The sequence below is a fragment of the Pangasianodon hypophthalmus genome, chromosome 24 (assembly GCF_027358585.1).
Source record: "Pangasianodon hypophthalmus isolate fPanHyp1 chromosome 24, fPanHyp1.pri, whole genome shotgun sequence".
In the NCBI taxonomy this organism is placed as follows: Eukaryota; Metazoa; Chordata; class Actinopteri; order Siluriformes; family Pangasiidae; genus Pangasianodon; species Pangasianodon hypophthalmus.
Window position 1 is genome coordinate 623,601 of NC_069733.1, and position 14,360 is coordinate 637,960.

Below are 14,360 nucleotides of genomic sequence, written 5' to 3' on the forward strand. Positions count from 1 at the left end.
TGAGAGCCTTTATAAAAAGTCTGATTATTATTATTTTAAATAATATAGAATACTTACTATACACAGCATTGGTTATTAATCTTTATAGCTATTGTTATATCAAATATTAAGAATTGTGTTCATTCACCAGAATCTGAAATGTGAGGCTCACTACCAGGAACTTGAACACAAACTGCAATAAAAATTAAAATCTCAGCTCATTTAGTGCTTTACAGACTTTTAATGGTCATTTCCTTCCAACACTACAGCAATCACTTGTTAAAACAACCATAATGTGCTTAATTTCCATCCATTACAGCCTATTTAAAGTCATCCATTGCCGCACTAGTTCCTGATCACCTCTGGACTTTTGTGGTTTTAAAATGATTATGATCGACAATTCTGGATTATCATTTCATTAATATAGAAAATATACTGAAAGCGTAATGGCATTCCAGTTGTAGGAAGAAGCCATGTGTTCCTGCTGGAGAAACCGAAATTCATTAAATATTAACTTAAATATTTAAGACTTAACTTCATAATTAGTTCAATGTGGGAGTAATTCCTAATGGCTCTTACTGGAACACACATTTTCTGTAGGTAATAGAAAAAAATCGAGTGAAGATGGTGCACATTATTCAAGGGTTCAGATCTACAGAGTGGTTTAAAAATGTTAACACTTATTGGCAATGTTTTTTACAGTACTGTTGTCATTTTTTGGTGAAATGGCTACCAGAAGAAAGGCTGAAGTTTGGATGGAGGTGTTTCAGACCCCACCAATGGGTTTGCAACAAACATCAAGCACATTTGTAGTGCACTGTTGAACAAATCTTAACTTTGCATGAGCAAATCTGCCAGAACCAACATTTCAGGCAAACTAGCACAAACATTTCAAATACATTTCAAAGCAGTGCTCAAACAGCAGCAACTTTATTTCACGCTAAGACGCTGCACAGGAAAGCTCGACATGACCTAATCCCCTGATGACATCACATCCTGTGGCTGAGAGGAAATCAGAGTTAGACTGAAAGCACAAAACACACCAGCAGAGAAGTTTAAGAAAATCAAGTTGTTTTTTTATCTTTAGCAGACCTCGGGGTTCTCGGGATCTGTTGACCTGCTGTTCTTTTGTGTGAGTGAGGTCTCGGCTCGGGGCGACAGATCTCTCATACTCGTTTCCCTCACGATCGGTCTTGCTTGCCTGCAAAAACACACTTGTTAATGCTCAGTTTAGAGATCCCTGTGTTACAAAACCATTTACTAACACCTTAATCACTCAGGCTGTACAATCGTTTTGACTGGTGTTGCTCACAACCATACCTTCTGGTTAAAGCTAGTTTTAGTCTTTGTGATTTAAGATTGTTCTCTGTCACACTGTATAACATCCCAGTAAACTCTGTTCTGAATTACAATCATTTAAATTATATTAGGAATTTAATTAAAGATGTAAAAGCTGAACTTAAATATTTTCTAAGAGGCAAAATTATTTGCACTGGACATTATATGTAACTTAAATGTTTAAGTTTCTTGTAAAAACTGGCAAAACAGCATATTTTAAAATCTGGTTTCATGATTTAATTTCCTTTAAAAGACAAAAAGGATTTATCAAAATAACAGAAGCAAAATAAAGTCACTGGGTGTTACTGTTTTTGCATCAATAAGCTGCTTGTTACTATGACTACCAGTAGAGTTGTTTGTTATAAAAGTACTGATTTTACCTGTGATGCTCTCAGAACCTGTATTAACTAATTAGTAAGTGAATTATGCAGCAGATAATTAGCTGTAGTATCATCCACCTCTGATTTGCAGCCTTCTTCTTCTGTATAATCCCAACGATCACGCCAAGGACAATGACTCCGACAGCCAACCCCACGGTGGCGTAAATGACCGGCCCCTGCATCATCCCTCCAACCTCATACTCGCAACGATCTCCTCCGTAACCCAACACACACTCGCACGTCATCTGTCCATCCAACAACACACACTCGCCGTTCCCGTTACACAACCTCGCCCCACACGATTCAGAGTCCACGCTTTCCACCTTAATGTCGTCCGAGTCAGGCCAGAGAGATTTAGGACTGTCCACAGGAACATCAGGAACAAATGGATGAGAGGATTTTGGAGACACGTTACTACTGGAGCCTCTGTTCTTGAATAAAACAGGGCCATCAGAAGCTCCTGGCCGTGGTGGAAGTGGAGATGTGGAGCTGGGACGAACTTTTGGTTCAACACCCTCAGCAGATTTAGGTTGGTCTTGGACACCTGAAACCAAAAGGAGAAAAACAAATCTGTTTTGTTGTCAGGAGTCAAAGATGAAAAGATGTCTGTAGAAACTTGTTGTACTGATTTTATACATTTCCTCAAACCAAGAGAAGACTTAAGAAAAGAGAACTGGCTGGCTTCTAATATTGACGAACAAGACTGAAAAAAGGCAGGTAGAGGAAGCGACATCAGAAGTTGTTCTCCTAACGTCTTCACTGAATCATTCCATTAGAAATCTGAATTAATGTATTCTCCATTTGACTGCTTTTGCCTGCAAGTTACCCAGGTGTTATTTTGTAAGTGAATTAGAGAGAGAATGCTTTTTAGAAATTCATCGTACGCAAACATTCGCACACGCTTAAGCACGAAATTCCATTTCTGATTTTTCGCAAGGCAGTAAATTCCATTTTAGTTCAAAATTCAAATGGTATAATAAATAACTTTCAAATTCAGGTTTTTGCATTTTGAATTCACATTGCTATTGGCATGATTCTTACTCCATACAGTGTGATTTCTCCTCCCACTACACAGATGATCAAGTCATCAAGTCACCAAATTAGGACAACTTTGGTTTAAATGGCCAGATCAAAAGTAGTTCTCAGATCCATCTAAAAAAACACAAACAAAAAAGACCCTTCACAGTTCTCCATGCTTCATTACACTAGGAGACAAGTGATAATGAATGTTTAAAGAGACTTGGCCAGATTTCATAATATTTCAACACCAAGTTCTGAAAAACGAAATAAAAGCCAGTGGACTGAATCAGAGCACATTAGGCTTAAATAAGACTACTTTTCCTCACAGATCTCGTCCGAGTCGTCAGCACAGTCTGCATCTCCATCACAGAACTGCTCTAGGGGTACACATTCATCTCCACGGAGACACGGCTTTGTGCCTGATGGGCATCGTGGGTCGGTGACGCAGCTCATCTCATTAGTGGTGAGGAAACCCCGCCCACAGCGGCATGTCCTTCCACCAGGAAACGCTAAGCACAGCTGACTGCAGCCGCCATTTCCACTGGAGCACAAATTAGTGCCTAAAAACACAGCAGGAGACGGTGGGACGTCAGCAGGTGAAGAACATCAGTCCACTCTGCATTTTTGTATTAACATTACACATTATCCTTTATATTTTATTAAATAAATAGATAAATAAATAAAATAGATACACTTAAAGGATGTTTATGGTGGAAACTCTGTTCTGCATTTTTATAGAAGGTCCTTCTTAAACCAAATGGTCATATATTGTCCACCTGTTATATAAAGATGAAGACACTAAACTTTAATATCTTTCTTTAAGCACATTCAGTAAATCTAATCTGCATTTTTATCAATATACTGCAAACAAACTGTGGCACTTTTGTAAGATCTGATGAGCACTTGTATATTAATATATACATTAGGTATTTAGATTGTATTTATATAAATTAGCACTTGGCTTTGTCTTCATTTAGGTGTTTATATGAAGACAAAGCCAAATGCTAATGAAATTGTGCACATAATTGCAGTGTATACATATAATTACATCACAGTAGTAATTCAAGGTGAAGTAGCCTTGTGTTAGAATATTAAATTTGCTTCAGTGTTACTGAAAGGTCCATATTTAAACCTATACACACAGTGGGTGTAGATGTATAGAGAACTTTGATCACCGTTCTGACTGGGTTTACGGAAAGCCTTTATGTCCAGCACTTCCGTTTTCACCTTAAACCACATCGTCGCTGTCTGATGATCCTCACTGAACCAGCACGTTGTGGAATCTGCAACGACACAATCGCATCGAATTGATCAACTACTACATTTATAAATCAGTAGAATGGAAATGAAGGATTGCGTACCAGTCTTTGTGAGCCAGACAAGGACACTGTTGGCTAAAGTGAATGCCACTATAGGCTCCTCAATTCTCAATACTTTATGTTCAGATCCATCAGTTCTAACTGAGCTGATGAGTCCCAGACCTGCAGGACAAACCCAGAAGATTAGCTTGCACATAAGAAGTATGATTTCATTTAAAAGAAAATGCAACAGAGGGATGTAACAGAGTGTGTTCTTTCTTTTTCTTAACATGACCAAGCTGCTTTTTTTAATCTCAACTTCAACCGAGAGGAAAACGAGAGGCTAGAAAGCAGGATCTCTCATTTATTAAGAGGCAGAAGTGGAATAAATGTGTGCTGTAGGAAAGAATTCACTTCAGTGTGGTAACAGTAACTCCACTTCATGTTGGGCTTCACCTCGTCGTAGACTGTTTTCCTACAACAGCACACGCCATCGTGTTTTATTCTTTACTTCTAAACCATTATCCCATTTACCTCTAACCATAAATGATTCAAGCTTCTCAAACGCCCTCACAGAAGTTGTCTTCTGTGATGAAAACACGTGCACAGCTATTTCGGATCCTTAGGCATATGAAACTATGGTGCCTTCTAAAACGTCTTCCTGCTCAGTGGAGTACGAGGGTGGAAGCTATTTAAAGCAAAATAATCAATAACTGTATATTGGCATATGCGTATGCTATGTAAAAGCAGTGCGCCACTTATGGGAGTCTATGGTGGTACACTACTTTAACATATTTAATACAGTAACATGCTGTTTGGAACACAATCCTGACAGAAATCATCTGGTGTACAACACAAGAGTAGAGAACACTCACTAGTATCAGCCCAGTAAAGCGTGGTCCCGTTATCCGAGAGGCTCAGTGAGACCGGATTAACGGCTCCAGCCCAAACCACAGTGCGGTTCCCTCCATCCATGTAGGCGCACTCCAGACGCGTTCCTGTTCCTTGCAGCTCAGCATTACTGAAACACAGCCGCCCTGTTGGAGGGTGCAGAGCGATGGAGCGCACCATGCCTTCATCAATGATCAGGGCAGTGTGTATTCCATTTCCTGAGGTCACGTACACTCCAGGTTGATGTCTGGAGCTCCAGAACACATTCAGTGTGATGTAATCGACAACCATCGCCGCTATCGTGCCCTTCCTCAGCTTAAACAGCGTTCCACGCCACGTTACTGCTGCCTCCTTCAGTTTAAACAGGCCCACAGCACCAGCGGCTGCGTCCCGAACGTAGACCGCCTGCTCCTTCAGGACAAGGTCCAACGCTGAAGCTGCCCTCCCTTCAGGGAGATCAAATCTCTGATGCTCCGGCCAGTCATGAAGACCAACGCCTGAACTCCTGCTGTGTACATAGACCTGAAACATCCATGTACAACAGGATTCACGAGCAAGTCTAGTGAACATACAGTTAAAACAATATTTCTACAACAAGACTATCTGTGTGTGTGTGTGTGTGTACCTGTGATATTGAAGTAGCGGACATGAGCAAAAGGAAGGTGGTGTCTTCTGGTTTGGAACACAGTCTGTCATCCAGCAGGAGCTGAGGTGGGCATTTACACACTGCATTCAGTCCAGGTGCCAAGACACACAGGTGAGAGCAGCGCTTTAAGGCACATGGGTTCTCAACACTCGGCTGAAGCAAAGCATGAATCACCTGTTTAAACAGATAGTACACACTTGTTTTATAGGTACCTTCTGAGAAGAAATTCTCCAGTGTTCCCCTAACTGGCTGGTGCTCTCCAACTTTCCGTCAACATTCCATAATTGCTGAAACCCACTAGATAGCTTGGTGTATTATCTGGCCAGCATCCTACAGTGTTCCTCTTAGCTAGTGCTGTAGTGCACAGGCAACCAAGCCCTTATCTTAAACCAGAGCTGAACTTATGTGGAGACATGAGACAGCAACTAGGAAGATCTAATTCCCCATTAGATGACTCAGAAGTGGTACTTCCCTTGACACCGAATGGTTGGCCGAGCCGTTTGAGCAGAACCAGTTGTTGCTTTGCCGTCACCTTCTGAGCTTTCTGGATGGTTCCTCTGCGAGTGTCAGACCAGTAAACTAAATCTCCAAACACTGATAACGAGAACGGACTGAGAGTCTCCATCAGCTGCAGGATCTTCAAGATATGAATGTTTAAATCTCAGAATTAACAAGGCAAACAATAAGCCACCAAATAGATATTAAATAATCAGCTAAGAGACATCACTCAAATTAACAGCTGCTCATCAAACTAGGAGGAGGCTGAGATTTACTTTAACATCATCTCCATCCAGCGTGGCTGATCCGATACAGCGCAGTTTCTCATCAGTCCAGTAGAGCCGGTTCTGAAGCAGATCCACTGCTAAACCCATGGGCCAGTGCAGAGAACGACGCACCAACACTCGTCTGTTTGAGCCGTCCATCCCTGCTCTCTCGATCTGAGCTTCATCACCCGTTTCGGACCAGAACATCAGACTGATGCAGAAATATAGTGACCATGTTATTCATAGGAAAAAGTCTTGCACGTTACTGTAAAATGCCTACATGAATTATAATCAAGACGTGTATGAACATGCCTAATTTTTCTTTATTATATAGTAAGACTTTACCCTTTTTGAGGTAGCAAGGCCAATGAACGCAGCTCATCTACGTCTTCGTCCACAATAACCACAGGCTCCGCCCTAAAACCGTCCAACCTCGCAGCATTTATTTGTCCTTCTGCTCTGTCCGTCCAGTACAGGTTCCGCCCCACCCAATCCACTGCGACACACTCCGTCCTGACACCTACAAGGACACAAAAAAAAAAAAAAAAAATTCACCACCTCAACTTTTCAACTCCAGTGTGTAGAAATAGGTTATGCTGATTTTAGGTGTTAGGCTGCACCTCGGATTAGCGTTCCTCTGCTCTTCTGGTCCAGCGTAGTCCACATCACAGCCTCAGCATCCATGTTTATCCAGTACACTTTCTGCTCCTTCCAGTCGTAATCCACAGCGAGGACGGGCTGCTTTTCAGAGGAGAGAACTTCCAGGCTGGAGCTCCTGAGACTGATGAGGAAGACATCTGACTGTATAGAGGCCAACAGGTATGCCTCACCTGAAACCACAGGAAAGGACATGCTGAACAGTTCAATTTAATTAGTTCAATTCAGTTTAATTAGCATAAAAACTACCTTTTCGATTACTGGCAAGGCTAGTGTATCTCTAGCAGAAGTGCCTAAGGGTTAAAATACAACTAATAAATTATCTCCAGTTCTTTTCCTTTTGGGTGGAGAATAATGTAAGAGAAGCCAGTTAGCATGAGACAGACTGCTAACTGACAAAACGCTTTTTCCAAGATATATTTAACACGTTAATCTGCACTATGCACAGGGAGACTAAAGCTTCTCATCATGTACCGTTTTCTCAATCACACGACCACTTTATTGTGTAAATGAAGGTGTACTGAATCAGGACACATCATAAGCCACTTTCCTCTTTACCTGTAATCTTACAGCTGTGTCCGTCAGGCTCCAGGACATAACCCTGATTACAGGAGCACTCATACGAGCCGTCCGAGTTCATACAGGAGTGATCACACACATCTGGAGTCTTCACACACTCGTCCACATCCACACACTCCGCACCACCGTCTACCGGCTCGTAACCTTTCCTGCACCAGCAGCGCTGCACGCGCGCGCACACACACACACACACACACACACACACACACACACACACACACACACACACACACACACATTTGCAGTAAAATGGTAAGTAAATAGTCTAATTTAAAAGGCAAATAAGGTCACAATTGAACAAAACATGGTTTTAAACAAAATGCTCAGACTTGTGAGTCATTATATATTTAAATCAAGAACATAAATCACATCAGTGTAACATGTTTAAGAGGTTATTTAAACATGACAGTAAACAGCTGTAGTTAAACTCTTTATTAATGTGAAGAGTGGACTATAATCAGAATTCTACACCATTTTCTTTAGGACACTCTTCTAGAGGAAAAAAACTAGTTAAAACATTCCCCAAAATCCTGATCGTAGATCTACACTTCAGAGTAAATTTGTTCAAATTAAAGCCATAATAGATAAATATGACATTAAATACAGTGAATTAGACTCTGGCTCCTGATTAGTTAGTAACATCTGTGAGTGTAAATGAAGCAGTCAAGCTGTTATTATATAAATGATTTAGAGTAAATAGAGCAGGAGGCTTACTGTTCCTTTGGGGGTACTGTAGCACTCCTGTGCACATTGCGATTGGTCAGAACACGTGTCACTCTTGCAGGCTCCGCCCTCATCCGATTCGTCTGCACAGTCAGCGTCACCGTTACAAAGGAGTGAGGGGTCCAAACACTCCAAACTGTCACATTGGAACTGATGAGGAGCGCAAGACACAGGCTCACCTGTCACACACACACACACACACACACACACACACACACACACACACACACACACACACACACACACACACACACACACGGTTAAATGTTCAGAGGAGCAGAGGGTTCACTCTGCACTTTAGAGGATTTTCCAGGACTGACTCGAGTGTGTTCTGACTCACATCCCGCCTCGTCGCTCTCGTCTCTGCAGTCTTTGGTGCCATCGCAGCGCCAGCTCTGAGGAACACACTGAGTCTGAGACGCACACGGCCACTGAAACTCGCCACACTGCACTGCAGACTCTGTACAGTTCTACGCACAAACAGGAAGTGATGGAACAAATGTGAAGGTACTCTACATGTCCTCCTGGAGAAGGCAACACTAACTCTGTTCCCCAGCTGAGCGTGAACATCAGGGTTACCTGTTCGTCTGACATGTCCTTGCAGTCGTTCTCTCCATCACAGATCCACTCCTGCAGCACACACTGCTGATTGTTCAGGCAGCGATGCTGATCATCAGCACACTCCACCTGTGAGACACACTCATCCTCATCGGAGTGATCTTGGCAGTCTGAGTAACCATCGCAACGCGCGCTGATGGACACACACTGACCGCTGCTGCACTGGAATTCTGCACTGCTGCAGCTCCCATCACCTGGATCGAGTTTCAAAAGAGGGAAAAGGGTGAATTGGAAACATTTAGTCTCAGTTTAAAACTTGAAACATGAGTTTTTTTTTTTTTTTTTTTACCACAGTCCACTTCATCGCTGCCATCTTCACAGTCAGCTTCTCCGTCACACACAAACGATTGAGAAAGGCAGTGTTTTTTGTCACAGCGGTGAAAGCAGCCCTCCTCCGGGTTAAAACAGTCCACCTCATCTGATCTGTCCTGGCACTGTGCTACACCGTCACACAGCTGCTTCTTCTCGATACACATCTTACCATGAGCACACTGGAACTGACCTGATGTCACACAGACAACACAGGATTAAAGAACACCACATCCATACTGGAATTTCACTGGAGTACTGCGAGCCAATCCGTTGCTGTGAGATTTAATTATGTGTTTGGGAAGCAGTACATGCTTTAGTGAAACCCATTCACCTGAACTCTCCCTCATTCATACAGTAAAACCTTTCCCAATAAGATATAAAAAGCAAAACCTGATCAAAAGTTTAACTGATTATATACACGCCCTTTACCTCATTGTTGTAAGAACAATTACATAAAGAGCTGATCCAATGTTTTATTCTGCAGCTCCTCCAAACCATGATGGACTGAAATCATGCTTTTCACATGTTAAATTAACCAATCGATTCATTACAGACTCACCGATGCTGCACACTGAGGAACACCCGTCTTCATCAGAGCCATCAGGACAGTCCATCTCTCCATCACACACATGGTGGTGAAGCACACAGTCAGAGCCGTCTTTACACGGAGTGAAGCCAAACCGACAGCGCAGAGGCTCCTGGGCGCTCACGCTACCCCCTACGGAGAGAAACACCACCGTGATGAAGATCAACAGGGTGAAACCCTTCCTTCAGAACCCTGTGGATTACTTTATACACAGGTGGTTAAATTAAGGTAAGCATTTATCGTAGTTCAATCACTATGCAGTGCACATTGTGTTACAGCAAATAAGGTGCTAAATTCCAAATGACTTTCAAGCTATCAAGATGGGAGTTGAAACATAAATGGCTCCTCTGTGTGTGTATATAGTACACTGAATAGTTTAGAAACCCTTTTCACACCCTATACAGTGGAGTTATATGCAGCTAGGGAACTGAAAAGCTAACTACTCTCTACTGGACATACAGAACACGGTATAAAGCACAGAGCCACCATTTTTACTCCATGTAGTGCACTCGTATAAGGTAAATACAGGCTGCTGAATCAAAAAATAGGTCCCATAATGCCATGGTTCTCAAAGTGGGCTGTGGGACCTGTGATTTATATCCGCAGCATCCCTTACTTACTTTCTTACTGTATTGTATTGGTGGTTTAAACATCACAATTTAGTGGTGGACGTTACCATCAACTAGTGTCAATGTCGTTATTGTCATTATTTAATCATAGCTGTAAATGTAATTGATTGGTCACTTGAAAGGACAGGAGCCCCTGGCTGCAAAAAGGTTTAAGAACCCCTGCCTGGATACACACACACACACACACACACACACACACACACACACACACACCATCCACTTTATTAGGAACACCTGCACATTCATGCAGTTTTCTAATCATGTTGCAGCAGCACGATGCAAAAGATGATGCACATACAGGTCAAGAGCTTCAGTTAAGGTTCACATCAAACATCAGAATGAAGAAAAAGTGTGATCTCTGTGACGTTGATCATAGCCTGGTTGTTGGTACCACATGGGCTGGTTTGAGTGTTTCAGAAACTGCTGATCTCCTGCTGGGATTTTCACACAAAACAGTCTCTAGAGTTTACACAGAATGGAGTGGAAAAACAAAAACCACTGAGTGAGTGACAGTTTTGTGGGTGGAAGCGTCTTGTTGATGAGAGAGATCAGAGGAAAATGGCCAGATTGGTTCGAGCTGCCAGGAAAGACAAAGTAGCTGAATCACTCTTTACAACAGTGGTGAGCAGAAAAGCATCTCATCATGCACAAAACATTAATCGTTGAGGTGGATGAGCTACAACGGAAGAAGACTACATCAGGTTCCACTTCTCTCAGCCAAGAACAAGAATCAGAGGCTCTCGTGGGCACAGACTCACTGAAACTGGATAGTTGAAGATTAGAAGAAAAGAAAAAGAAAAAAAAAAAAAAAAAAAAATTATCGCCTGGGTCTTCAACTTACATTATGAGCATTTTTTATTTATTTTTTTTTTTTTAAACATGGGAAAACATTAGGAAGATGCAAATATAGAGCAAGCTCACTAGCTAGCTAGTGTTAGCAGTGCACTTGAACGCAAAGACTTGATAGTGATTTCACGATTTAGGAAAAGGACCATTAAAGGCAACAACACGGGGTCTTTCAAGGAACAAAGAAGGCTTTCTCAGTTGAACTATGAAATCACACGGTCTGTGTGCTGCACAAACCTGAAACACAAACAGATGAAACCTAAAACAACAGATTTTAATTTCTAGACTCAGTTACTGGAGCACTAACACACACAAGCTTATAGTTCTTTAACCTGTTCTTAAACCACAGTGTGCTTTGGTGCAATCAGAAGATCTGCTCATTAGAAACCATGCTTCTATAGCATTGCTACAAGATGTGTTTTCTAACATCTTTATTGTTAAGAGCTGCATTTCTTGCTATGAATTAAGTTTAAAAAAAAAGATTTAAATCCTGATTTCTCAGCTCCAGCACAGATTCAAGCATGAGATCCTGCTTTCCAACATCTCCTGACTCTATTCCTCAGATAATAAACCCCTCAGCAGCTGGAGAAGGTGTGTTCAGGGTTCAGAAACCTCCAGTCTGGAGTTTAAAACACTTTACACCTCATTGGACAGCTTCTCCACGTGGAGTTCATCTGAAGAGCTGAATCTGTACTCAGAGTTCACATGGCGCTCATTTTAATCAGTATCTCTCCAGACAGAGCTCCAAGCTGAAGATGGCGTGAACATGTGAGCTGCACTCACTCTAACAGGCTCGTGGAGTGAATGTGGCTGTAATCTGACCTGGGAGAAGTGCAGAGAGCGTCCAAGCCGCGATGCTCAGCGTCCACAGCACCCGCAGCAACCGCAGCACCCGCAACACCCGCACCGCCCGCATGGCTGCAAACACAGGCCCGGCGCGCGCGCTGCTCATTTATAGGCTCCCACCCGCACGAGCCGCTCTACATACATTCATCTAGTGCCATTATTCAATTATTAATTACTCTAACGGATCATTCAGGGGAATATAAGTGAAGTTTCGGGGATTTCCATTGATACAGAAATGCATTTTAATTCCACTAAAATAGACCTGATTGCTTCTGAGCTTGATCTTTCTCGTACAGAAATTTGATATATTGTAGATGAACATACATCATAAACACGCAGAGGTTAATGTGTGTCTTTTACCTGGAAAGGTGGAGGTAGTGTAGCTCTAAAGGTATACACCACCCCAGCGACAGGAAGAGGTGCATCTCATGTGCATCACTACATGACTGTTAACATCTCTGTTTACATAATCCATAGCCATACATGAGTGTGTGAGTGATGTAAAGATGAAGCTTTTCTCTTTTCTACTGAGAGAAAAAAAGGTTGACTCCTGCTGGTTAATTAAACTCAGTGCAGGTTAGTGACACCTGCTGGTCAAAAGTGTGAAGTGCAGCTGTTAATCCACAGCCATTACTGCAGCACTATACTTTAAAAATTCTCCTCATGGGATTCTCCTGTATGTAAAAGACTACATCTGGTATTGACTGTTGACTAACACAGGTAATATGATCTTTTTTATAAAATTATTATTACATTTAACCTTGACCTAGCCCTTTATTTTCATCCTACAATAGATAAGGCTCCTGGGCTTGGTACCTATAAAATAACTATAAAATTTGTTGTGTTTGTTGATTTGGATGAATAAGAATGAATAAGAATATCTACAGTCTGTGTATACGTTTATGTTTTATGATGTAGGCAGGGCTGTGTTTTTACCTGTGTTTAATATGATACATTTTTTAAAAAATATATATAGTTTATTTGTTGATCTCGGTTTTATATATATATATATATATATATATATATATATATTTTTTTTTTCTTTAAACATCAGACTGCCCTGTTTTCTTTACTGCTTCCAGATTTGAAGCTATGACCTAACCCGAGATGTGTGTGGATGTGTGTGTGATGCCCTTCAGTGGATCGGTGTTGCATGCAGGAATTCTTTTAAGTAAGTTTCCAAAGCAGGTATGTGATTATCTTCTGAAATTAAACTTCAAACAGCATTGACGTAAACATTGGCTATTTTTTTATTTACAATTGAATATCCTAGTACACAAATGCCTTGGCAGTGTGATATCAGTGTGATGTAGTGATGCCGCCGTTGATACTGAAGCATTCTGAAGTTCTGAGGACTACAGCTTCCTCATGAAGCCAGAGGTCTACAAGCTCCAGCTACCATCCTGGGACCTACAGGCTCCACAGATCCTCTCCTGTGATCTACAAACACCTACTCCCACAAGCTTCTGCTCCCACTACACTCAGGACCACAAGTTTCTGGGAAAGTTCTTCTTCTGTCTTCCTTAACTGACTGCAGAGGAATGACGCACTTCCTTCACCCACAGTCTACTGACCCCAGTTATAACTTACATGGTGAATTCTCATCACTAGCCATTAACATCACTACTCCATATAAACTAGACTACGTACCTACACTACATTTACATGTATGAATTAAACACACACTTTTATGAACGCAGCGTAGGCTGAAGAGAGGATCGTTCTGATAGTGCTAGGATTTGAATTAGCAACCATTTGATCTTATTTACAACAGCGATTGTAAAGAGCTTATTTTTTTAAATGATATAATTTTTAAAATATTTTTAATATATATTTTAAGCTGTGGAATGTGCTATAGTAATATACCTCTGTTCTATTTTAAAGTTCCACACTTTACCTCCTGCATATTTCACAGGAATCTTCTCTTTACAGCACTCCTCTGACTTTTCTGAATGAAGTGTGTGTGTGTGTGTGTGTGTGTGTTTTCTTCCTCCTTGTGGTGATGTTTTCTTATTGCTCAACTGATATTCTGCACATTGGTTGTTTAGTTGTGTGTATGCTCATGAGAAACACAAAACAGTTTGCATGTGTATGTATGTGAGTGGGTTTATAGAGTAAAAGGGTACAGTGCATCAGTGACTACTTCTATGTGTGCGTGTGTGTGTGTGTGTGTGTGTTGAACTGGCATCACATCCAGAGTGTTTTCCCGCCTCACACCCAGTGTTCACAGGATAGGCTCCACATCAGC

The 14,360-nt window shown here is 41.5% G+C and overlaps 1 protein-coding gene across 1 annotated transcript; it reads right to left on the reverse strand.

Moving 5' to 3' along the window:
- Positions 1–200: 200 nt before the first annotated feature.
- lrp13 (low-density lipoprotein receptor related-protein 13) lies at positions 201–12,182 on the reverse strand. Its single transcript, XM_053229238.1, has 19 exons — positions 12,089–12,182; positions 9,765–9,923; positions 9,183–9,395; positions 8,855–9,087; positions 8,616–8,745; positions 8,267–8,454; positions 7,532–7,715; positions 6,937–7,146; positions 6,662–6,836; positions 6,326–6,527; positions 5,943–6,189; positions 5,532–5,824; positions 4,891–5,428; positions 4,079–4,198; positions 3,893–4,000; positions 3,044–3,277; positions 1,776–2,241; positions 1,072–1,180; positions 201–981 (listed from the first exon to the last, which is right to left on the reverse strand). Exons 1-19 carry the CDS (start codon positions 12,180–12,182, stop codon positions 952–954), a joined length of 3,933 nt encoding a protein of 1,310 aa, XP_053085213.1. The 3' UTR covers positions 201–951.
- Between the last annotated feature and the right edge of the window lie 2,178 nt (positions 12,183–14,360).

Bases quoted from the DNA above. Each gene is read 5' to 3' on its own strand.
- lrp13 (XM_053229238.1), bottom strand. From the start codon at position 12,182: ATGCGGGCGGTGCGGGTGTTGCGGGTGCTGCGGTTGCTGCGGGTGCTG. The intron at 9,924-12,088 runs GTCAGATTACAG...TTCTCTCCGTAG, and splicing joins GCTCTCTGCACTTCTCCCAG to GGGGTAGCGTGAGCGCCCAG. The intron at 5,825-5,942 runs GTTTAAGATAAG...TTATGGAATGTT, and splicing joins TCCACATAAGTTCAGCTCTG to GACGGAAAGTTGGAGAGCAC.